General features: G+C 52.3%; 7 protein-coding genes across 7 annotated transcripts; 5 read left to right on the top strand and 2 right to left on the bottom strand.

Annotated features, from left to right (window-relative positions):
* Positions 1-41: 41 nt before the first annotated feature.
* atmA (DNA-binding protein kinase TEL1) lies at positions 42-9,439 on the top strand. Its single transcript, XM_025722761.1, has 9 exons — positions 42-260; positions 315-357; positions 430-1,776; positions 1,832-2,172; positions 2,229-6,684; positions 6,737-7,127; positions 7,183-8,244; positions 8,295-9,252; positions 9,300-9,439. The coding sequence occupies exons 1-9, from the start codon at positions 182-184 to the stop codon at positions 9,317-9,319; spliced, it is 8,697 nt and encodes a 2,898-aa protein (XP_025573806.1). The 5' UTR covers positions 42-181; the 3' UTR covers positions 9,320-9,439.
* A 286-nt stretch (positions 9,440-9,725) lies between these two features.
* BO80DRAFT_466111 (gluconeogenesis factor YvcK family protein) lies at positions 9,726-11,624 on the top strand. Its single transcript, XM_025722760.1, has 2 exons — positions 9,726-10,068; positions 10,133-11,624. The coding sequence occupies exons 1-2, from the start codon at positions 9,870-9,872 to the stop codon at positions 11,473-11,475; spliced, it is 1,542 nt and encodes a 513-aa protein (XP_025573805.1). The 5' UTR covers positions 9,726-9,869; the 3' UTR covers positions 11,476-11,624.
* Positions 11,455-15,369, bottom strand: BO80DRAFT_503242 (DNA-directed DNA polymerase gamma MIP1). The gene is made up of 2 exons (XM_025724376.1): positions 15,073-15,369; positions 11,455-15,017 (listed from the first exon to the last, which is right to left on the bottom strand). The coding sequence occupies exons 1-2, from the start codon at positions 15,248-15,250 to the stop codon at positions 11,782-11,784; spliced, it is 3,414 nt and encodes a 1,137-aa protein (XP_025573804.1). The 5' UTR covers positions 15,251-15,369; the 3' UTR covers positions 11,455-11,781.
* Positions 15,370-15,766: 397 nt separating this feature from the next.
* Positions 15,767-16,373, top strand: BO80DRAFT_358942 (uncharacterized protein; the record flags this gene model as incomplete). Its single annotated transcript, XM_025715899.1, has 2 exons — positions 15,767-16,115; positions 16,168-16,373. The coding sequence occupies 2 exons, from the start codon at positions 15,767-15,769 to the stop codon at positions 16,371-16,373; spliced, it is 555 nt and encodes a 184-aa protein (XP_025573803.1).
* A 590-nt stretch (positions 16,374-16,963) lies between these two features.
* On the top strand, positions 16,964-19,468 carry BO80DRAFT_410231 (putative CorA family metal ion transporter). Its single transcript, XM_025717911.1, has 5 exons — positions 16,964-18,860; positions 18,911-18,984; positions 19,033-19,085; positions 19,133-19,186; positions 19,235-19,468. The coding sequence occupies exons 1-5, from the start codon at positions 17,240-17,242 to the stop codon at positions 19,335-19,337; spliced, it is 1,905 nt and encodes a 634-aa protein (XP_025573802.1). The 5' UTR covers positions 16,964-17,239; the 3' UTR covers positions 19,338-19,468.
* On the bottom strand, positions 19,431-20,986 carry BO80DRAFT_410227 (uncharacterized protein). The gene is made up of 3 exons (XM_025717910.1): positions 20,930-20,986; positions 20,581-20,859; positions 19,431-20,521 (listed from the first exon to the last, which is right to left on the bottom strand). The coding sequence occupies exons 2-3, from the start codon at positions 20,775-20,777 to the stop codon at positions 19,507-19,509; spliced, it is 1,212 nt and encodes a 403-aa protein (XP_025573801.1). The 5' UTR covers positions 20,778-20,859; positions 20,930-20,986; the 3' UTR covers positions 19,431-19,506.
* A 154-nt stretch (positions 20,987-21,140) lies between these two features.
* On the top strand, positions 21,141-25,047 carry BO80DRAFT_466107 (DNA repair protein RAD5). Its single transcript, XM_025722759.1, has one exon. The coding sequence runs from the start codon at positions 21,208-21,210 to the stop codon at positions 24,823-24,825; it is 3,618 nt and encodes a 1,205-aa protein (XP_025573800.1). The 5' UTR covers positions 21,141-21,207; the 3' UTR covers positions 24,826-25,047.
* Positions 25,048-25,161: the final 114 nt, after the last annotated feature.

The following is a 25,161-nucleotide window of genomic DNA, read 5'->3' as shown; positions in this document are numbered from 1 at the left end:
CACCACATCAAGCGGAGCATCCCAGATGCCAACCCAGGATGGTTCCTTGGTCATGACGTTCGCGGGGGCTTTTGCTTCACCCAATTTTACCCTTAATATTCCTGAAATGGTTTTTTGACCATCTAGGTTCTTGCCACTGTTAATGGCATTTCGGCCGGCTCCGTAGCTCCCCGCCTCCATCATGGGCGAGATTACTTTGGATGGGGCCCTTGCGCTTCTAGCGTCAGAGAAGCTCAGGGAGCGTTCAGATGGGCTTGCTGGTTTGTCTTGCATATGCCGGACCCCCCTGACTGTGTGGTTCTGACACCTGATAGATCTAAAGCATATACTGCAGAAAAATAGAAGAAATTCAAAATTGTATGTAGAGAATCCAGATCGCTCTATGTCTGGCGGTACCTAACAGTTATTGACATGCGCGCGCATCTCTAGAAACTCGCTGAATGACAAAGCTTGCCACAAGATCTTTGAGTCTCTGTTTCGGTTTGTATCAGTCGAGAAATCTCTATACAGTCGGTCGAACTCCAAGAGAGCTTCAGCGGCTCGCTTGTCCACATGTGCATCTGTCCTGCGAACGGCTGTTGATGTTTTCTTGCGCAATCTGCGCACACGATCAGTTCGTGCACTAGTCGACCACATCACCGATACTCTGCTAGCCCCTGGAAGTGACTCTCTCTTTGAGCTTCTCGGTGTGGACTATGCCAAATGCTTGGTCAATCTCCTGCGTTATCCCCCCCATCTCGAGCATCTCTCATCGGGTGAGTGGGAGAAAGTGATAGACTTCTGCCTGAAAGGTATCAATGCCAAGGATGACGAGTTCAGTCCGACGAGTTCTCGAAACGGGCATGCATCCTTTTTGGATGAGTACCTTTCTACTGGGGGCAGGAGCTCAACACCTCTCAGGATAACGCCAATCCCTACTGCCAGTGAAAAGTCCAAAGGTGACACTAGTGCTGCCACAGAAGCTGTTGTATGTATTCAACTTCTAACTGGAAGCCCAAACGCTCCTATTCAGGAAGCAGCTGAGCGTGTTCTCCATGGATTAGCTAAATTCCTGGGCTCATCATCCATTGCTGGGAGTGGACATCAAGCTGCGTTTGCTAGCGTAAACACAGTCATCATGAAAGTTCTATTTGACCAGTCTGAACTGGCGAGGACGTCACTGCTAGATCTAATACCAGTAATTCGACGTTTGTGGGCCACTAAACTTATGGGGCTGAAAGATGAAATGCTTGTCACTGCCATGCTTTGTGTGGTAGTCTTAACTGATGCGGCTCGAAGAGAACCCTCAGAGTCAATTGCACGCCTGATAGAAGACCTCTTGGACACACTGCACATGGAGTATCTCAAGCGACCCGAGAAGGAGGTGCTACAACTAGATGAATTGGTTTTTCACAGCGCCGTTCCGGAACAACAGCAGAAATACTCAGCATGGCCTCGCTTTGAAAGTGCAAGAGCCGAGCACAACTGGACCACGCTGTGGCTTATAGCAAGGTTACTTGAACTATCAGACTACATATGTGGGAAATTATCGCCGCATTCTACGTCGGGAGAGACGGCGAATAAGAGGCAGCGCCTTGCTTCTCAGATAGACGATACGTTTCGTGACTCAACAGCGTCCTCTGGATCAAGGAGAGTTTGCTCTCTGCAGCTGATTCCGTTACTTCCCAGGAACTATGCAAATGTTGAGTCGAAGCTCTCCCTGCTTGAGAGGCTGCTTCCAAATATACTGGATGATAATAGCACAGTTTCTTGTTGGACAATGGTCGCGATTGCAAGGTAGGGGTTCATTGCAACTACCTCAAGTATATGACTAACAACGGTGCGATAATAGCATTGCTGGTAGTCCCAATGCAGGCTCGCATTCTTTGAAACCCTGCTGGCAGCGCGCTTGGGATTTGACTTCCCGGACTTCTACTTCTCAAACAACGGCAAGAGCTGCCTACAATCTGTTGAACCATATACTCCAGCATGATCTTTTAGACTACCCAGTAGTTGTGAAAGCAACAAGTTCCATGCTAGCATCCATCAATATGAACGGCCCCTCTGCTATTTCGGATTCGTGCTTGGCATTTTGGGCTACAATCCTTCGCATGACGGCACAGATAAACCCAGGCTTGGTGCCGGACGCTTCACATAAGATTTGCTCCTGGCTGAGGGAAACTTGGAGCATTGGTAAGTTTATCCCAATGCTGCTGCTATGATATTACCACTCATTAACAGGGCAATAGGATCGGTGACCGATCGGTTACAGATAGCACAAGTTGCTATGTTCGCTCGCCCCTTGGACCTTTTGAACATGTTGCTTGCTTGCACCAATAGGCGCTTCGTTTTGCCTAAGATTCGTTTCATAGGGCCAACAGGTCTCATTGCCAGAGGATGGCACTTTTACCATGAGAAAAAACGGCCCCTCAACTATCTCTTTGACCTTCAGGATATGTTGAATCCGGCCGAATACTGGGAGCCTGAAGGATCTCTGTGTTTGGAAAAGTTTGGCCGACTTGACTCCAATGACCATGTTGTCCTCGATCTGCTGCAAATAAAAGTTGATGGGTTCCTGCAGGCCTGGGATGCATTGTTTGAAGACAAATCACATCATATAACTGTGGATATAGTGCAAATTGTCACATGCTCCTGTGTCGCTATTGCATTATACACGGCATGCCTACCACAGCAAGCTACCACCCGCGTATCTAATATACAGGAGAGCAACGAACGTTTATGGAAACAGCTGTGCTATTTCCTAGCGTCTCGGGAACTCGTCTTTACTCATGCATGCCTGACGGTCTTAACACCTCTTCTGGCTCCCAAACTGTTCTTCTCCCACTCCCACACGGCTGTCATTGGTGCTGTCTCAAGTCTGGCTCCTCCCCTTGCCAATATCTTGGAGGGCTACCGAGAAAGGCAAAAAGAGAAATTGCGTTCTGACTGTGAAGAAGATATGGATTTGGATGATCCATTGCTCACGACGCATGATCAATCAGCTGAGCTCATTTCAATCTTCAGCAACAATCGAGAAGCGTCACCGGTGCTTCAGGATGCGGCCACATTACAACGCTGTATCACTATTCAACTATCGATCTTCCAGAGGATGCATGCTTCTGACTCTTCTCAGAGTGTGGTCGATGACGGTCTGCTCGAGTATCTGAGAAGCCTCGATGAAATGGACATTCTATCGGCGCGGGAATTCCTACCGCATGTGTATCTTGCATGTGCTGGAATGGAACGCTCTGCTTTGGTAGGAATACTCGAAGACCTTGGTGAGAAATGTTTGCAGACATATGAATTGGAACGCTGTGAAAATTCGCACATTCTTTGTCTTCGTATGATGGACAGCTTTGTTGGATTGTGGACTGGTCCAGAGACCGATCATCTTCACGATTCAGCTACCGACATCTACGCATGGTTTACAAAGGTTTTGTTGGCAAAGCGAATGGCCTCCACTCCAGTTCTCGTTGAGTTCACCCACCTTCTAGGGGATCTACTCACGCATAATGTCGCATATTCAAGCGGCCAATCCACTCCATCGCCTAGAACGAGTTTGTTCACGATCCTCCGAGAAGGGGACGCTCTAGTGAAGTTTAGTGCTGGAGAGCTGATCCCTCAGTTATTCGGCCAGTACTCGCTCACAGAGCATGATGCGATCTTCAACGACGTGCTGGACAGCCTTCCCCGAGACTCTGACTGGGACGAAGGTATCGCTCTGCGACTGATTGTACTAGCTCGGCTTGCCTCCAGGTGGCATACATTGCTCCGAAGAAGCATATACCATATGTTTGAGACCCCGGCCAAGGTGCCAAACTCCCTTCGGTACGCGGAAAAGTGCCTACACGATGTTGCACAGACACTTGGACTTGAGGATGCGAGACAGCTGTTCCGGCTCTTTTCCTCCCAGATTGTGTACACCTGGACCGAGGAGCAATCAATTAAATCTATGCCTTTCAGTGTCTTTGGTTACGCAACACTCAAAGAGATGCTGATGGATGTCCAGGACGAGATAATCGGACAGGTGATGATGCGCGGGATTGAAACTGAAGGGGCTGAGTTTTCAGCCTGTACTGGTATCCCATTCGATCACCTTGTAGTGGAGTCATTCTGCAAGGCAGAGGCGTACAGTATAGCCCGAGATATCAGCACCCCTGGGCGATCCAGTCAAACGAAAGGAGTAGAAAACAAAGTGAAGCTGTTGTTAGGGACCGATGAATTCGTGTCCTTGATTGAAGCTCAATTTCCGCAAATGATAGCGACCTTCTTTAGGGCCTTGGACCAATACGAGCAGATCGAGAGGGCGCTCCTCAAGCGCGATAACTTCCGGGAGGCCCTCAATGTTCTAGGGAGTATCGTGGGAAAGAGTTGCTCCAACATTCTGTTGCCTGCAAACCAACAACCGTCATTCAGAGCGCGCTACCTCCTTGATGAACTTGAATTCCTCTGCAAGCGGAGCGGATACGACCTTGAGACTATATGGACACCTACTTTGGCAACATATGTCTGCCGAACACTCCTGGAATCGATTCACCCCGCCCTTGGCTCTTTACATGCTTGCTCCGTTATTCGGAAGATTCGGATACTCGTGAGTATTGCTGGGCCTGTCATGTCAAGCGACTATCCGCTTGAAATGGTAATACACGCCCTTCAACCCTATTTGGTCGACATATTTTGCGCGGAAGACACTTTGGGTATCTTCTGGTACCTCCTGGAACAGGGGAAGCCCTACCTGACTGAGAGTCCTGGTCTTATGGCTGGGGTTGCAGTCACTACACTGCTGTCTTTGAGAAAGTTCCTCGCTTCCCCACCCCCGGAAATAGCGCAGGAAAATCTAGTGGAAACAGTCATGACGAAGACAAAACAATTCCTCGAATGGTTCGAAGACTATTTGGATTCGTATGAACCCTCTGCGCTCAGTCCTGAGAAACATGAGCTCTTCCGGCGTTTGGTCGGCTCTACCCAGCGCGTTTCCACTGCAGAAGAGGGCCCAAAAGGCAGCAGAGAGGGATATGAATTGCTTCTACAAGTTCTCGGTGATCAAAGTTCGAGGAGGAGTCTGTTAAGCAAACCGATCGCCGACCACGTCATATCAATGCTATGCACCGAGAGCAAACTTTCCCCTGGCTCCTACCACGATGGTTTCGAAGATGATGAGAACGTCATGTCTAGTGCTGTTGCTATCTGCCAAACCCTACAGAGATTTGACTCGGGAACTGAATATAAATTATGGGCAGCCAGAGTCATTGGGAGAGCATTTGCAGCTACTGGCAAGATTGGTGACGTTCTTCTAAGGGAACAGGATCCGGAATTGTTCGAAGTCCAGTCTCATCAGTCATATCTAAGTCCCTTTCACCGTTCCAAAGCTAGCATACTCATGATGCTTTGCAATATGCTACAGAATAGCAGTCATCTGGAAGTTGGACTTGTTGAACGTACCATGCAACTCATTATCAGCAACCTGGGCAATTTCCCGGAACTCCAGCACTGTGAAAGAACTGTGCCCCCTTCCCTCTTGAAAGCTCTCACATGGAGTCCTTACCAGTGTCCTGGTATGCCTACGCCAGTTTCCGCGACTGAAGCAGGAGCCACGATAATGTGGGACTCCACTGTTTCCGCTGGACAGTTTGCTCGGAGTGTCGGACTGTTCCTCTCAAACGCAGCTCCCGAAGACCCGGTGATTGGTCCACTGCGCACCATCCTCGATGTGATCCCTGATCTAGCAGTCCAAATTCTGCCGTACATCCTTCATGATGTTTTACTGGCGGAACTTCAAGGGGATGTGAACGTTCGTGGGACGGTTTCGGAGATCTTTGGGCGAGTGCTTCGCGAAGTCGATGACCGCACCATTCCCCATGCACGGCTCGTTATTAATTGCATCCTTTACTTGAGGAACCAGCCCAGACCAGATGAATCAACAATAGTGGAACGAGACGAGTGGCTCGACGTTGACTTTGCCGAAGCATCCTCAGCCGCCAACAAGTGCCGCCTGCCAAAGACAGGACTTCTTTTCCTCGAAATTTCTGCATCGCGTGTGGTCTCCACCTCACGCCGCTCATCCCTTGCGAGATACGAAGTGGCACCGGAGATATTGCATGGCATATTCCGAAATATAGATGACCCGGATTTCTTCTATGGCATTCAACAAGATTCATCGTTGGAGGCTGTCATGGACCGACTTGAGCATGAGAGCTCGGGAATCAAAAATCTTTTGTTCCAAAGCGCACGGTATGATAGCGAGATACAAATGGGGAGAGATGCCAACGTCCACGGCGTCCTTAATGCTCTTAATTCGACCAATCTCCAAGGCATCGCCAATTCGATCTTTGCCATCTCTGGTAACTCCAAAGATACGTCGGGATCGTTTGACAGCATGCTGCAAACCGCAAGGAGTTTAAGGCAATGGGACATTCCTGTTTCCCCATTGAGTTCTTCACCATCCGCGACCGTCTTCCGGACTTTCCAAAGCCTCAACATATCCGGGACGCTAACGGATGTCTATGCTTCCATTGACGAGTGTCTCTTGTCTAGTCTGGACCTACTAACTAGCACTAGCCGCTCAGCACTGTCCTTACGCAATGCAATGCGGACTTTGGGAGTCATGACAGAGGTTTGCGATGTCTTGAGTTCCAAATCAACTGATGAGCTCAATAACGAGTGGCAAAGAATTGCAAGCAGGGATTCGTGGCTCAAGACGACAAGGTAGGTTTCAAATTATAGCGTATTGCCCTCCAGTTGATTCTAACGTCTACAGTGTCAATGATGTTGGAGAGATCTTGACTTGCCATGAGGCCTTGTTCTCGTCCATCAAGAGCAAAGACTTCCTGAAGACCGCCATCAACTTGAGTGACCGCGACGCGCAATTACTAGAGGTGAAAGTTATCCGCCAATCCCTTGAGATCGCGCGAAACCATGGTATCTCGCAGGCTTCGTTGAAATCGGCTGTTTGTCTTTCAAAGCTCTCGCAGAATTGCGAATCCCTCGGCTTAAACATCGAAGGTGCAGCCAAGTTCGATTTGGCCAACGTTCTATGGGACCAAGGGGAGATGACAGTGTCAATCCAAATGCTACAGCAGCTTAGGGACCGAAACGATCTGCATAAGCAGGCTATCCCAATAAGCCGTGCGGAACTTCTGGTGACTCTGGTACGTCAAGCCGATAAATGACTTGATTCAGTACGTAATGCTGACACTTGCACAGGGCCATCACATTGCAGAAGCGCGTTTAGAAAAGCCGGATACAATCATTCAAGAGTATCTGTCCTCAGCAGTCAAAGAGCTCCGAAGTCGCTCGCGCGGGGAAGACGTTGGCCGGGTCTATCATGGATTCGCCATGTTCTGCGACCGACAGCTGCAGAATCCAGACGGGCTGGAAGACTTTCGACGGATAGAACAACTGCGTGACCGTAAGGAGAAGGAAGTACGTGCGCTAGAGGACATGATGAAAACGGCTCAAGGCAAGGAGAGGGAGGCTCTGAAATACCATCGGGCCAAAACCAAACAGTGGTTCGACCTGGATGATCGCGAATATCAGCGCCTGCGACGCAGCCGCGAAGCTTTCCTTCAACAATGTCTGGAAAACTACCTCATGTGCCTGAAGGAGAGCGAAAGCTATAACAACGACGCACTCCGTTTCTGTGCATTGTGGCTTGACAAGTCCGACAGTGCCATCGCGAACATGGCGGTTGCCAAATACCTCAGCCAAGTCCCCAGTCGCAAGTTTGCGCCCTTGATGAACCAACTGACATCTCGCCTGTTGGATGTTTCTGATGAGTTCCAGAAGATGCTCTTTGCGTTGATCTTCCGGATCTGTGTGGAGCATCCGTTCCATGGCATGTACCAGATCTTCGCGAGCAGCAAATACAAGGGGAGCAAAGACCAGTCGGCCCTGTCTCGAAACCGAGCAGCTGGAAATTTGGTGGAAGGCTTGAGGAACGACAAGCGCATGGGCCCAACATGGATTGCGATCCATAATACCAACATCAACTACGTGCGGTTTGCCATCGAAAAGCCGGCCGACAAGTTCAAGAGTGGCGCCAAAGTTCCTCTGAAAAAGCTACCCCATGGCGAACGGCTCGAACAAGATGCCGCAACCCTGAAGCTCCCACCACCTACGATGAAGATCGATATTCGCGTTGACTGTGACTACAGCGGTGTCCCCAAACTCGTCAAGTACAATCCTGAGTTCACCATTGCCTCCGGAGTCAGTGCGCCAAAGATTGTGACCGCCATTGCCAGCAACGGAGCACGCTACAAGCAATTGGTAAGTTGACCCCTCGATTCATGCCAAGGACCCAGCTAATCGCCTCACAGTTCAAAGGAGGCAACGATGATCTACGACAGGACGCGATCATGGAACAGGTCTTTGAGCAAGTCAGCAGCCTCCTCAAAGATCATCAGGTCACTCGGCAACGAGATTTGGGCATTCGCACCTATAAAGTGCTTCCCCTCACGTCGAATGCCGGAATCATCGAGTTTGTGCCTCATACGATTCCCTTGCACGATTTCTTGTTGCCAGCACATCAACGGTACTTTCCGAAGGACATGAAACCGAACGTGTGTCGGAAACACATCGCGGATGTTCAGACCCGGTCCTTTGAGCAGAGAGTCCGAACCTACCGGCAGGTGACCGAGCACTTTCATCCGGTCATGAGGTTCTTCTTCATGGAGAAGTTCAATAATCCGGATGATTGGTTCAGCAAGAGGCTGGCATACACGCGCAGTACCGCCGCGATCTCAATCCTGGGCCATGTTCTCGGGCTGGGAGATCGGCACGGCCACAATATTTTGCTAGACGAACGAACGGGTGAAGTGGTCCATATCGATCTGGGAGTGGCATTTGAACAAGGGCGAGTGCTGCCCGTGCCGGAGGTCGTTCCTTTCCGGCTGACGCGCGATTTGGTCGATGGCATGGGAATCAGCAAGACCGAAGGAGTGTTCCGACGTTGTTGTGAGTTTACGCTGGAGGCCATGCGCGAGGAGTCCTATAGCATCATGACGATCCTGGATGTGCTGCGGTACGATCCGCTGTATAGTTGGACGCTCTCGCCCCTCCGAATGAAGAGGATGCAGGATGCGCAAGAGGCTGATGGCGGGCCCCCGGTGATCCCTGGGGCCACGGACCAACGGTCGGCCAACGAGCCCAGTGAGGCCGATCGCGCATTGACAGTGGTAGCGAAGAAGTTGAGCAAGACGCTGAGTGTGACGGCGACGGTGAACGAATTGATCCAACAGGCCACCGATGAGAAGAATCTCGCGGTGCTGTACTGCGGTAAGTCTATTGATCTTTACTTAGAGGGTAGGGCTGACTCATGACAGGCTGGGCTGCATATGCATGACGAATTTTGTACTATCTGACCTGGCGCGGAGACTTCCTATGTGCGGTGAATGTGTATTTGTAGTGTAGTAAATTTTGTGATGTATAGAGGACGGACGGAGTCGTGTGGATATAGACCAGGGGCGTCGAACCATTGCCACTCTTCAATTGATGCCGTAGCTTTGATACTATTCCAGTAGGGAGTTCTCTGTAGCAGGTGCTGCGACGATGCCTTGAGCACACTGTACTCCTTAGCAGAGATCTGCCTGACGAACTCGGACTGGGAGGTACATGCCGTCGGCATATTCGCTGGAGGCTGGCAGTGGCAGTTGGTTGGCAGGCGTGGAAATAAATGCATTCACTGCATTCAACCTCCTGCCAGGTTGCCATCCAGAGGCAGCTCATGTGGTCGCGTGCAGCCATCTGGACCTCATCTGGGCTCCAAGCCACAATCCGCCGGGAAGTTTGAGACACGAAACGGTATCCGTGGCCTCTTCGTGAAACTTTTATAAAAGCATGTAGCCCGACCAATTCCCATCCTCGATCATCGGTCCCAACTACGAGTCGTAACCATGTCTGCCCCCGCCCCCAACCGAGGCCTGGTGGTCTTCTCCGGCGGCAGCGCCGCGAATAACCTCGTCGACGTCTTCCACGCCGTCCGCGAGAGCAAACACTGTCCCCTCAGCTACATCATCCCCATCAGCGACAATGGCGGCTCCTCGTCCGAGCTGATCCGTATCTTCGGCGGCCCTGGCATTGGCGACGTCCGCAGTAAAGCATCCCCCCCCCCTCCTCCTTTCCCCTTCTCAAGCCCATATCTAACCACCTGCCTCAGGTCGACTGGTCCGGTTAATCCCCGACTCGCCTCCTAATTCCGAACGCGCCGCCATCAAGGCTCTCTTCAACCATCGACTGCCCGCCGATGCCACGCGCGCCCATGCCGAATGGCACTCCATCGTCGATGGCACCTCCAGTCTCTGGACAGCCATCACCCCCGCCAAACGCGAACTCATCCGGTCCTTCTTCAACCTCTTGAACCTCGAGATCTTGAAGCGCGCGCGTCCCCCTTCCTCCACCTTCGACTTCACCTCCGCCAGCGTCGGCAATCTCTTCCTCACCGGCGCCCGTCTCTTCAGCGGTAGCTTCGAAAGCGCCATCTACCTCCTGGGGAGCATCTGCGGCGTCCCCTCCGACCTCGTCCGCGTCATCCCCGCCATCAACTCTAACTTCTCCCATCACATCTCCGCCTCCCTCGCCAACGGCACCATCATCGTCGGCCAAAACAGCATCTCTCATCCCAGCGAACCCACCGCCCTCCAACCCTCCCGCCGTCCCAGTCTGCTTCTCGCTGACGGCGCCCCAGACCCAGACTACCTCTCCTCCACCCCCAACCCAATCACCACCCCAACCCCAACCCCAACCCCCATAACAACCCCCTACCCCGACGACGAATCCCACCCCCCGGGCACGCTCCCCACCCTGCGCCACAAAAACATCCGCTTCAACAAATCCGACCCCGAGGACCTCCCCGCCCGCATCACCCGCATCTGGTACATCAACCCCTACGGCCAAGAAATCCGACCTCCCGCGAACCCCCGCGTCCTGGAATCCCTCCACGACGCACAAGCCATCATCTACAGTATCGGATCCCTGTATACGTCTATCATCCCGTCGTTGATTCTACGGGGGGTCGGGCAGGCGATTGCGATGGGGCCGGCGCGGCATAAGATTTTGATTCTGAATGGGTCGTTGGATCGGGAGACTGGGCCGAGGGGGGGTGCGTTCACGGCGGTGGATTTTGTGGATGCCATTGCTGGGGCGGGGGAGGAGAGTCGGGGGGTTGGTGTTGGTGGGGATGGGGAGGGAGGGGGTAGGTTGCCGTATTCGGCGTACGTGACGCATGTTTTGCATTTGGATGGGCCGGGGACGCCGCGGGTGGATCGGGAGCGGTTGGCGGAGATGGGGATTGAGACGTTACGGTTGTATGGGAGGAAGATTGTCTCGAATGAGGGGGAGGAGGAGGTGGCTCTGGGCATGAGGTATGATTCGACGGCGTTGGTGCAGGCGTTGGAGGTGGTGTTGGGGAAGAAGGGTGATGCGATTCTGCGCGGTGGGAGAGAGGGAACGGGGTTGAGTCGGAGGAATACTCTTGATCCGGGGAGGAAGAGAGGTGAATGATGGCTACTGCATACTATGTATTGGCTATCGAATTGGCATAGTATTTGCATTATTGATTGTATTGATGGTATTGGTTGGTAACATCATGAACATCCACCATATTTCCATACCTAGATAATGACATGACCGAGAATGCAGTACCCGGACGCCGTCCCAATGCTTTTTTCACCAACGATTTCGGGATAATACAACTCGTCGAAGAGATTCAACAAATGAAGTAATAGAGAAGAAGCCGTGCTGGCTTACTTCCAACACGGCAAGCAAGTTTATATACAAGACAAGAGAAATGAATAGTGGGAGGTGACATTAGGCTCGCGCAGTCGGTCTCGGTTTCCAGTTTTGACGGTTGAAGCCCACCTGGGGAGACCGGCTCCCGGGGGCGAGGTTCTTGAAATCAGGGTAAAGGCTGCTGGGTCCAATGTCCATCAAGATGGCTTTTTGGGGTCCGGCAGCCACGGAGCCCGTGGTTTTGGCGCGACTGCTCGGAGTCCGCGTGTTTGATGATGCCATGGTAGACCTCGTTTTGGTGACCTCGCGGATGATGTCGCGGAGTTCGCCGTCGTCTTTGGAGATCTGGGCCCGGATGAATGCCGGATTGTTTGACCCCTGCAGCGAGGACATGACGGACGGTCGTGGCGTGTATGGGTATTTCTGCGGGCTGGGCGGAGACAACGGCGTGATGGACGGATCGAGCCGCGCCTTTTCGTTCTTGTCCAGCAGCTGAGCAATATCGAGACTCTCGCCGTGAGGGATCTTGTGCGGATGGGACGGGGTCACACAGTCCATATCCACCTCCTTGCGTAGGACGTGGTCGATGTCGACGGCCGAAAAATAGGCGCAGGACTGAGGGAGGTCATTGATTCCGACTTGCTGCGAAAACATAGCGCGCGTCCACACATTAGCGACCTGCAAAGCCAGAGCCGCTCGGTATTTGTCCTCGTCTTTGACCAGATAGCGAATCTCATCGTGGACGGTGATGGCCAGACGAGCGGCGATGTTGAAGCGTCGGATCAGGTAGTCCATGGCCACAATCAACAGGTGAAGGTAGTCCACGCCGGACGACTGGATGGCCCAGTTGATCCGCGAGGTCATGAAGCTGCCTTTGTTGATGAAGCGTCGCATCAATGCCTCGGTGATGCCGGCACCCAGGGTCGGGGTTCGGGGTCTTTCTTGCTCCGCAAACTCTTCAAGTTTGTTGAACACGAAAGACTCTGTCCCGCCTCTCCAAAACGGCCCTTCACTCAGTATACGACGAGTCGTACGAGTACCCTTGGTTTCCTTATACAGTTTGGTTGCAACCTCCTGGGTCTCCCTTTCCGTCATCGACGGATTGAACTGACGCAGTAAAGTAGCAGCAAACTTGACGCCGGCACCGTAGATACGCCCATAGTTAAACACCTTGGCATCGTTGCGGGAGATGCCCAAAATCGAGGCTGTGCGGGAGTGCATATCCGTTCCTGCGGCCTTGGATCCTTCCAGAGTCATGAATCCGATGGCATTGCCACCGTGGATCTGAAACTGCGCGTCTCCAACGAGACTGGCGATCCAGAGCTCCTGGGAGTCGACGTCTGCGCCGACAAACACGTGGCCGGGTGGAGCTTTGATCATGGCCTTCAATTCCGACCCGACACGATTCCCCTTTGCGTTACTGGCTGTGAGCCAGGTGTTCTCCACGGCCCTTCGAGTAATGGTTCCCATCGGGATAATCTGGGGAAGAATGAAGCCGAGTCGATGATCAGCCTTCTCACTAGAGCTCGGCCCTCGCACTTGATCCTCGTACACTACCATCTGACCCATAATGCGATCGCGCGCACTGATCCAATAGGAACAAGACGCATTCATCTCGAGCGCCTCTTTAGCGAGGGCATACTGGGAAGAGAGAGTTCCGCGTTCAAAGTACTGCATATACCCTTTCGCCAGAGGATTTGTGCAGCGTGCTTGGGGCCCGTCTTTGTGTGGAAGCTTGAAAAACACATTCTTTCGGTCATTCTGAAGCTCAGGGTTCTTCTCCTCGGACATGTCGCATAGGACCACTGGCTGGTTTTCATAATTCTTGACAAGCTCGCGCGGGACTTTGAACGTCCATCCAAACTTGTCGGACCATGTCAAAGGGTGACCATCCCACGACAGCTTCAGGAGTATCGGCGCAATCCGAGTGCGCACCGTCAAATTGATATCGGCCGTGTTGGTAGCGAACAGATCCTTATACCACTTCGGCATGCCCGGCTTTTTCTGTCTGGCAGCTGGTCGTGGAGGGTCATCCTTCTTCTTCCCCTTCACCATCTTGATCTCCTGGCCAGACCAGTCCAGCTGTCGTAGCCAAGGGTCGTTCGTATAGATTTCCGGAGAGTCTTTGGCTTTCAGGGCTTCCTCGCAAAGTTCAATCAATTTTCGTTGGACATCGTCGAGGCGTTGATGGTAGGTCCCTTCTGCGTTGGTGATATACTCTTTCCACGTCTCATTTACAGGCAGAATTACCGAGGAAAGATGCCGAAGGGCGCCGAAGCTGACCGGATGCGGGCAGACTTCCAGGAAATTAGGAAAGACTTTCTTGTACACGCGGTGAGTAATTGCCACGTCCGCTGCACAGTAGTCGAGGAGCTCTTCCAGCTTCCCTAGTATTCCATTTCGGTCAAGTTCACCGAAGTAGTCGCGCTGTGCCTTGTCAATCGTAACATCGCAATGGAACTTGGCCACGTCGCGAAGGGAGTTGACAGAACTCCTTCCCACCCACAGTTCTTCCTCCTCATCACTGAGCATTTTACTTTCCAGCAGGGCTGCCAGCTCCACCGAATTATTTTCACTGGCGATCTTGTTCCTCAGGTCCCGGTTCTTCTTGTGTCGCATCCAGGTAGGCCTCTGCTGCGAACACATGCCGTTTACTGCCACGTGAAGTGACATGGTATCCAGGAAAAAATTACGAGATTGCGCCATATCATATTCCTCGAGAACACGAGCCCGATCATATCCGATATTGTGGCCGACGACAATTCGCGACTGGGTCGGATCTCCAAGCGGGATGAGCTGGACTTCGTTTTCCGACTCTCCCAGTAGCCAGGGCGATAACCAAGCATACCAAGCCGTAGGACTGACCGCGCAAGCCATGACTGCAAAAGAATGCTCCTTGTACATGACTTCGGTGTCGAAAGTCAACATGGCCTCATTTGGCGCGTCAACGGGTTCCCACGAGCCGTCGGCGCTGTACTTCGTCCATCCACTGCGTTTAATCCATTTGCGCGGCTTCTCCGGAGAGTTCACCACGGTGTATTGTTTCGCATATCCGAGGTACGGCTCCGATGAATCCATTCCCAGTTTGAAGAAATGTTCGTCAAGCGATTGCCCTTGAAGTTCGGGCATATCAAAGGCGATCGGCTCGGCGGCATCTTGAGATTTTCCTAGCAAGTCATGGCGCGACAGATGTTCCTTCGACAACGCAACTAATCCCGGATCTGGCGGATTCGCTTTCTGAAGAAACACTTGGGAGTAGACATGGTCACTCAATTGTTGGACTCCGATCTCGTTGAACCTAGCCGAAGCGGGAACTACGAAATCAGTATATGAAGCTGTCGCAAACCCGGGAAAACTGGAACCACTTACCCGCGAGAGACTCCCGTTGAGGGTTTTCATCAGCATTGTGCACTGAGGGCTGCGTAGCAAGATACCTTGCTAGCAATGATGAATGCTGTGAGCGGACGATGCGTGGCGAGCGCAATTTCTGCGAATAAAAGCGTACGACACCCCTATGAGAGGGAGTGCAGGGATGACCCCAAAGCATTTTCTGATTGGATTATAGGATGGAAATTATCCCCATGGCATGGTAACGTGGGCTTCGCAGCCAATGCTGCGTGATCAAGATTGCGACGAGATGAGCCAGGCGTTCCAGGAGCGCTCGTACTTTCTTTCCTATCGCGGAATAATCCCAGCGTCATGATCGAAGCCTTTCGGAAAATCTCCCTCCGCCGCGTGGTGACCGCCTACCACAATGGGGACTTCGACGGTTATCGGGCATCGATAAGCCACATTTGCCGGCCACATCCCGCTGTGATTATTGATTATTCTCCTATCGTCTTGCCTCCGTCGACTCGACTTATTTGCACTAGGAGCGTTTTCGGTGCCGTCTTTGGGATGACACAGCTTAGCTTACATATCGCCGCTGAATAGTTTTAGGTCCTTGATTATTTACTACGGCTCCGTTCTCGTCTCGTTGTCAACTGCGCTACCCCTCCCTCCCGCTCGCCCTTCCGACAATACAAAATCGGACCGACATCAGGCTTGTTCCATCATGGAGGACATGTCTCCCAGACATCGAGCTTCGGCCGCTCATCACATTTCAATAGTCTCTTCGCCATCAGAGCCTCGTCGGGCTTCTCGCGGGAGCATCGAGACCCCAGAGACTCCCGGCCATGAAAGGAAACGGCGTAGAACAAGTAACTCGGAGCGAAACGCAAATGAGATCGAGTCCGTCGATCTTACAGCAGGGGAGGATACAAACCCGGTTTCAAAAACACAGGCCAAGCAACGAGCAGATGTCATACTCGCGCAACAATCCCTAGATAATGGCGAGGGGCGTTCTGTTCTCACTGCGTACAAATGTCCGGTCTGCATGGACACTCCTGTTGATGCCACTAGCACTGCATGTGGTACGTTCTATGCTTGAGGATTGCAAAGAGGCTTTAGCTGACTGTTCACAAGGGCATCTTTTCTGTCATAAATGTATCATCGACACTTTAAAGTTTAGCGAAGAACAGCGCGCGGATACTTCTGGCAAAGGCCCTCGGGGCACTTGTCCTGTGTGCAGGAAACCGCTCTCCAGAAATGATTTACCCGGTCCGAAGAGGAACCTCATACCTTTACAGATCAAGCTCACTACTCGGAGGAGAAGAGAAGCGAATGAATAGGTGCAAACATTACACTGGTTCACTTTGTTGAGCCATCCTCCGCTATCCACTGCTTCACTGGTACAGAACTGAAGCAACCACCAGGGACGGAAGCCTGTGTCTCCCATCGTACTCTTTCTCTCGCCATATTGATCGGTCAGCCATATTTATGTCTTTCAGCCCATGCTGAGTGAGCTAGATCTACAGATCGCAATGCCTGTGACTCAGGTGTTGGACCTGAAAAGTATCTCACCCTCTGAGAGGCAAGGTCGAAGTAAATCCCGCAATCTCACGGTGATGCTTGAAATAGCTGAACCATTTCGGCACGGAAACGTGTTTTCAGCCTTCTGCCGCTTATTGTGCATGGAAGTACTGGGAATTTTCATGCGATGGATAAGAAAAGAGTTTGGGCATAGACTGCAGCGTCGCGCCATATCAGGGGCTCTATCTAATGGATAAGCTTACAGTAGCTAAGAATCACTAGTGGCTTGTCCATCCAATGAAGAACATATATCTTTCCCCGCAATAACCGGACGTTTTCTGTATCCGAGCTGGCTAATTCTCCCTTGTCAAATTCTTGCCCCTTGCTTGGATGTTCGCGCCCGGCGACGTCATACCCCGCGATAGCGATCTTCTTGAAGCGCTTTAGCGCTCCCAAGTGCCCACGTTCTTTCCACCCCAGCAGATCACTTCTCCCCGTCATAGTTACACCTACCTGAGCACCTTTGTAGGAAGAACGCTATCGTCCTCCAGTTTGCTCCTATCCTCTATTCTGACCACAGCATGGCAGTCTACCTCCATTTCTTTGCGCGCCGTTTTCTGATGGCACCGATTTAAGAATCCTACCATAAACCACAAGCCGAATCGAATACCCCATCACCGCAACCATGAGCATTCATTCGATAGACCATGCGCAGTTGGCGACGGAGTTGCACTCTTCTCAAGACATAGCCGATGTCGAGGCAAATCCGCGAGCCCCTAATCCACCGGTTTCGCCAACTACCAAGGAGCCCCCATCCCCTCCCCCCGAAACTTTCAGCACTGCTGCCAGGTTCAACTCCCGGGAAACCGTTCGGAACCGTATCAGGCGCTCCACAACCGCCCGCTCATACTATCGTGAAGATGGCGCCCACGATCCGAATTGGCAGCCCGGGACGGAGCCAGGCATTGACCCCAACCAGCCGCTCCCTGCGTACAGTACGGAATGGATGGCATCGACCCCCACAGACTTACATGGGAAAAGTGAGATTACTGTCGTGGATTTCTCGCAGCATGATATGAGACAGTATGTTCTGGATAATGATTCGCTGGAACCGTTTCTTGCAAGAGAGAAAGAGCCTTGGGTACAATGCAGATGGATCAATGTCAATGGGCTCAGCTGGGATGCCATCAGGGTTTTGGGTAATCACAAAGGTCTACACAGACTTGCAATTGAGGACCTGATTAATGCGACCAACCGCACCAAGGTTGACTGGTACTCCGATCATGCATATATCGTGCTCAAACTACAGAAGCTGATAAAGCTCAAAGAAGATGACAGTGATTCTGAGGGAGACAGTGATGACGGGCAAAATCCATGGATGAACGAACGAAAAGGCTCTGCGGCGAGCAGTGTCTCTTTGAGAAGGCCTACCAAACGAAAGCTGGTTTTGGAAGCCTTAAAGGACCTCTTTCGTCCGAAATCCCGGGAGGATGGCAGCCCGGATGGACCTTCTGGAATCAGTGTTTCTTCGGGCTTACGACAAACTCCATCGAAAGCATCTGACCTTGGAGATGCGTCAGACGTTAGGCTTATCCCTCGGAGCATCCAACGCTACCGAGGCGGCCCGAACGAGGACCGAATCGCCTTCATGGAGCGCCATGCTATTCTAGCGGCAAAAGGGCTTTGTGTCACTCTCGAGCAGGTCTCGATTTTCTTGCACGCGGATAATACGGTAACGTCATTCTTCGAGACGAGCGCAGATGATGTCGAAGGCCCGATCGTCCGGCGTCTCAGTTCTCCGGAGACAATGCTACGTCAGTCGTGTGATGCTAGTATGGTCGTACAGGCTATTTTAGATGCCATAATTGACCTGGCCATACCGGTGACTACAGCTTATCAGGATGTCATTGGTGACCTTGAGCTCGAGGTTTTGACAGATCCGGATGTGGATCAGTCCAAAAGTCTGTATGTACTCACCTCTGAGATAGCAATTCTGCGGAATTGTATGCAACCAATCGTGACCGTCATCAATGCGCTTCGTGACCATCGGTCTGAACCTGTCCATACCCCTGGCCTTGGAGTCTTGAGGAACGTCGGAACAGCGACCCCTACCAATGATTGGGGTCCGTACATTGGCACGGCCACTCCGAATCTCAAAAGTCTGGGTGGATCAAGCGTTTCTATCAGTACCATGTGTCATACCTACTTGGGAGATGCGTTGGATCATTGTATCACGATCGTCGAGGGATATGATCAGATGAGAAGGGCGGCCGATAATATGATTGACCTGATCTTCAATACAATCGGTGAGTTCAGCTTTTACCTCTTATATTGGCATTGAGCTGACAGTAATTAGGCGCATACCAGAACGAAAGTATGAAACAACTCACCCTTGTGACCTGTTTCTATCTTCCTCTAACTTTCTTGACTGTGAGTCATGACCGTCCCATCCTATACTACTTATCTGACTGTCATCAGGGTTACTTTGGGATGAACTTCGAGCAGTTCTCTGCTATCAAACATAGTGATGCGTCAGTCTATATGCCATCGCTTTCATCGTCGCTAACCCAGTGTGCAGATACTTTTGGATGATCGCGGTCCCTTTTGTGTTCGCAACGACCGCTTTCCTGATGTGAGTTTACTCTGCGTGAGCCAATGGCATCATTAACCATGTGCACAGGCGCGACAAACTCCAGCGTTACTTGGTGTTGCTCGCCCAGAAGCGGTTGATCACCAGCTCTCGGAGGAACAGACAGCGGAAGAGAGCCACGCAAAGAGCATAACCCACCGCATCGCCAAGATAGCATTGGATTGATTCCTAGCAGTATTCGCCAATAGATGACCATCCCTAGACAGACGATATGTATGAAGCTCATGTACATTACCACACCATTGTACCTCTATTATATAATACAATAATCGTACATTTTGAACAGGCCACAACGAGCCCACTCACGAGAGCGTCTTCCGCGTAAAAGACATATAAGCCTTCCAGGGCAGCTTCCAATCCGACCGGAGAAGTTCCGGTCTGAAGATATCAAAGTCCACACTCTCCAGCCTATCCAGCCACAGCCGTGTCCCAACGGCAGGCATGAAAACCCCAAAGGCACGATTCACCTCCTCCAAGGGAGTCTCATTACGATGCTCCTTAAACAGATCCTGCTCCGCACCATACTGATGTCCCTCCTCACCCTCATGCTCAAACTCATGACCCACATCCTGCCCCGCCCGCAGATTGCTCAGCATCTGCTGCACCGTAATGAGATGATCACTCGCCCGAGTCGCCACCGTGAACACCGCATCCCGCAACCCCGGCGCCTCCGCACCTAACCGAAACACATCCTCCTCCTTCACCCCCGTCTGCGCCATCACATCCAACGGTAACATCACCGCCCCCTGCTTCGCGCCCCCAGCCATCATACCAGAACCAGCCTGGTCCGGACGCTGACTACTCGACGCAGCCGGAAACGCCACGAGCGGTAGTCCGCGCAGCACGGCTGCAATCCCCGCTGCTTTTCCAATATGCGATGCGACATGGTCTGCCGTGACGGAGGTCATGGGTAACGCCGACAGAGTCAGATATAGCAGCGTCGAGTAGGTACTTTCAGCGTAGGACTCGAGGGCCGCGATATTGGTATAGGGATCGTTGGTGAGGGTTTGTTCGCGCGCGTTGATCATCCGGTTCAACCAGGCTTTGCTGATCCGGGCGCGGCCTTGGGTTCGTGCACTCAGGTCGAAGATGGCGGAGGCGAGGAGAATAGCGATGGGTTCTTTGGGCGGGGAGCCGGAGAGGGTCTTGGCGATGGCGTCGCGCCAGAATTGCAGACGCATGAGTCCGATTGTGTGGGAGGAGGTGGTGTCGGGGATCATGGAGAGGGAGACGTTGAGGGCGCGGAGGGCGATGTAGAAGGTGTGTGCGTTGCGGGGGATGAAGGTGCTGAGTGTGTATGAGGGACGGTCATATTTTCTGTAGTGAGGGTGGGTTAGATGGGGGAATGGGTTGATTGAGGGACTGGCGGTGTTTACAGGAGGAGATCTGAGCAGTATTTCTGGGCTGCTTGTACTTCGGCTTCTGCTGCGCCTGTCACGGAGCTGGCGGCGACGGGGCTGGATCGGCTGAAGTGGCGTTCTTGGGGTCGTTGCAGTCGTCGGTGGGATAGGGCGTATCGGCAGATTTGCTGGTTTGTGCGACATGGCCGGATGATGTTTTTGGAGAGAGACATTTTGGACCTGATTGACTATGGTGGTGGATGGTGATTTAGAAGGTTGTGGAGAGATGGCTCTGGCGCATCGCGCGTGGAAGTTCTTGACGGAAGCGGTCAGTCTAGAAATTCGGTACCAGGAAGAGAATGGGCATCACTGGCACATCACTTACCGGTCACGCGCGATCCACTGCCAGTATCGGGACTGGGGACTGGGAGGCTGTTCTGATAAGCTCGGCCGTGGAGAGCAAGCAATCCTCGTCTTTTTTCTTGTTCCTTTCGGAGACTTATGATTGGCCATTGGCTGCAGCGCGAAATGACGTCGGGCCGAAGGTCCATCGCGTCTCGGCGCGTCTTCCGGCCGCCCATTAATCTCGTCGATCTCTCCGGTCGTCCCTGGATTTTTCACCAAGGCCCGGACAGCAACGCTTAGGGACGGTGCCCATGCAGGATGAATCTCCATGATGCGGATGAGCGGCCCTTGAAGAAAAGGCGCTTTTTCGTGGATGAAGAAGATGTTGCCTCCCCACCGACTAACGATCCTATTCCCGCAAATCTCGACACCTCTGCTTCTTCGTCCTTGAACGAGAGCAATGGAGTTGAAACTCAAGATATAGCATCCGAGAACACTCAACTCAACGGATCGGTTTCTTTCCTCGATGGATCCTTGCGAAACGAGAGCCATGCCGTTCCCCGTGAGGAGAAAGATGTTGCACATGCAGAACGCCACACTGCGGATTTGACGGCGGAAACATGCGGGCAGGTCTCCGATGGATTTGATACAGCGACGTTCACAAGTATTGTCGGAGAACATCTCTCTGCAGACTCCTTGCAGAAGATTCGAAATGCAGCCGGCGGTGACCTCGAGAGGGCAGTCAACATCTATTTCGATGGTTCGTGGAAGAATTCCCCTGTCAATGGAGCTCGGAATCAGACAACCCTCACATCTCGCCAACGGTCGCTTCCTGTACAGCCACCAATGAACACAGAGCCCTCGCTGGCAGCATCGCAATTACACACCGAGAGTCCTGCAGCAGATAAGCCGCTTCGCCGTGCAACTCAGCCCTCGCAGAGATATATAGGTGCATTTGGCGTGGGAGGCTGGGCCACAAGGAGTGGAACAGGAATACTCAAACATGGGGATCATGTCAACATTGATCGTACACGATCTCAGCCGATCTCCAAGCGCAATCGCGCGGGGAAACTCATTGCCAATCAGAAAGGCGACGTTCTCACGCGGTTCACCACTAAATCCGGTCAGGAAATCGGAAGGCTGCCTCGGGAGACGGCTGAGTGGGTATCGACTCTATTAGACCAGAAGGTGTGCAAGTTCGACGCTGTATGTGTATACGCGCCTGACCGGATCCGAGTGAATGACACCATATATTTGCAATTGTGGTGCTATTTGCGCATCGAGGCATTTCAGCCTCGGATCCTTGATGAAGCAGTTGATGATAACAGATCGATCGCTTACTTCGAGGAGAAAGAAAGTACCGAGGAGAAGCGGTTGCGCCTTCGTCAAGTGGCTCTGGTGAAACTCTTCGATGAAATTGGCCTCCAACCGTCATCCATCAATGACATGACACGGAATCACAAGAAAGAAGGATTGCTTCGTGCGGCAGAGATGTCGGAACAGTACGAGCGAGTGAAAAAGGAAAACCAGACAAACAACGGCTCGTCAGAAGAGGAGGATACCCCGGAGCTCGAAGAAGACCAGCTTGATACGCTCTACAAGAAGGCTCAGTCTTTCGACTTCAACATGCCTGAGGCGGAACCTGCGTCATCGTTCACGATGAATCTTCGAAAATACCAGAAGCAAGCGCTGTACTGGATGCTCGCCAAGGAGAAGGACAATAAGTCTGGGAGGGAGACATCGCTGCATCCACTATGGGAAGAGTATACCTGGCCGTCTAAGGATGTTGACGACAAGGATCTCCCGGCTGTAGAGGGTGTTGACCAGTTTTATGTGAACCCGTACTCTGGAGAGTTGAGCATTGAGTTCCCAGTACAAGAACAGCATTGCCTCGGAGGTATCCTGGCAGACGAAATGGGCCTGGGTAAGACGATTGAGATGCTCAGCTTGGTCCACTCCCATCGAGTTGCCCCACAGAACCCTGGCGATTTGGTGAGGCTACCCCAGTCGTCTGCTGGGGTCGTCTCTGCTCCGCATACTACCCTCGTCATCGCACCCACGTCCCTCCTGGCACAGTGGGAGAGTGAGGCCTTGAAGGCTTCGCAGCCGGGAACGATGAAAGTGCTGATGTATTACGGGGCGGACAAGAACATTAATCTCAAGGAGCTGTGTGCTGCAGGCAATGCGGCTGCCACCAATCTGATCATCACCAGCTACGGGGTTGTCCTCGCGGAATACCGCCAGCATGTATCCACATTGTTCTCTTCCGTCGCCCCCGGTGGTCTGTTCTCAGTGGACTTCTTCCGTATTATCGTCGATGAAGCTCACATGATCAAGAACCGCCAGTCCAAGACAGCAAAGGCGTGCTACGAACTCAAGGCAACACACAGATGGGTGCTTACAGGAACCCCAATTGTCAATCGCCTTGAAGACCTGTTCAGCCTCGTGAGATTCCTCAAGGTCGAGCCCTGGAACAATTTCTCTTTCTGGAAGACGTTTATCACAGTTCCTTTCGAGTCCAAGGACTACGTGCGCGCTCTGAACGTAGTGCAAACCGTCCTTGAGCCTCTGGTGCTCCGACGTACTAAAACAATGAAAACCCCGGAGGGTGAGCCTCTGGTGCCTTTACCGCGTCGAACCATTACGATTGAGGAAGTCGAACTTCCAGAGCAGGAACGGGAGATTTACGATCTCATCTATACCCGGGCCAAGCAGACATTCAATCACAACGTTGAAGCCGGTACTTTGTTGAAGTCGTATTCCACCATTTTCGCACAGATCCTCCGTCTCCGGCAGACATGCTGTCATCCCATCCTCACTCGCAACAAAGCCATCGTTGCGGATGAGGAAGACGCGGCCGCGGCCGCCGATGCAACCGCCGACCTCAAAGACGACATGGACCTACAAGATCTCATCGACCGCTTCAAGGCAACCACAGAAGCAGTCGAATCCAACGAGCCCCAAGACCCCATGGCCAAATTCACCGCTCACGCGCTGAAGCAGATTCAGAACGAGTCCAGCGGCGAATGTCCTATCTGTGCCGAAGAACCCATGATCGATCCTGCAGTCACATCCTGCTGGCATAGCGCATGCAAGAAATGTCTAGAAGACTTTATCCGCCACCAGACCGACAAGGGCGTGCCCCCTCGATGCTTCTCATGCCGGGCGCCCATCACATCCCGGGACATTTTCGAGGTGATCCGCCATCAATCTAATTCATCACCCCCCGACAACGACATATACAACAGTACACCACCAACAGCCTCCCAAGCCTCTCCCCGAATCTCCCTCCGACGCGTCAACCCCCTCTCCCCCTCCTCACACACCTCCGCCAAGATCCACGCCCTCCTCGCCCACCTCACCCGCGTCCCCTCCAACACCAAATCCGTCGTCTTCTCCCAATTTACCAGCTTCCTCGACCTCATCGCCCCGCAACTCACCCGAGCCGGAATCCCGCACGTCCGTCTCGACGGCACAATGCCCCAAAAGGCCCGCGCCGAAACCCTCGCCCAATTCAACCGAGACAACACCTTCGACCAGGACGAGATCGACGCAGCAGAAGCCACAGATCTCCCTCGTCACTCGCGCACCAGACCCGCCCCCTCCACGCCCCCTCCCAAAGTCCTCCTCATCAGTCTCCGCGCCGGCGGCGTCGGCCTGAACCTCACAACAGCAAGTAATGTCTTCATGATGGATCCCTGGTGGAGTTTCGCGATCGAAGCTCAAGCTATTGACCGTGTTCATCGAATGGGTCAACTCCGGGATGTGAACGTGACGCGCTTCGTGGTGAAGGATTCCATTGAGGGTCGGATGCTGCGCGTCCAGGAACGGAAGATGAATATTGCGGGGTCGTTGGGGCTCCGGGTGGGTGGGGATGGATCGGAGGATGAGAAGAAGAAAGAGCGGATTGAGGAGTTGAGGTTGTTGTTTGAGTGAAGCAACTGGGTTGGAGTTTATTGTTGTTGGTATATGTATGATGATGATGATGATGATTGATACCTTGGTGGTTTCGGGTCAGGATTCTTTTGATATAGATTGGTGTATAGCATGCATATGATCGCGAGGTATGATTACTGATTGTATAGGTGATCGGTATAATTAGCTAATCCTACCATGCAGAGAGAGAAGTTTCAAGAATCTCTCTGCTCGATACGAAAGAAATAAAATATGGTCAAATCAATTGACATTCATTACCCAGATTAAACCCAAATCACAATTGAACCGGATATCAAACATCAATTAGTTACTAATAGAACACACTCATTCTACCAA

Source organism: Aspergillus ibericus (assembly GCF_003184845.1).
Source record: "Aspergillus ibericus CBS 121593 unplaced genomic scaffold BO80scaffold_28, whole genome shotgun sequence".
In the NCBI taxonomy this organism is placed as follows: Eukaryota; Fungi; Ascomycota; class Eurotiomycetes; order Eurotiales; family Aspergillaceae; genus Aspergillus; species Aspergillus ibericus.
The sequence above is the reverse complement of the archived record's forward strand: the minus strand, read 5'-3'. Positions and strand labels throughout refer to the sequence as shown.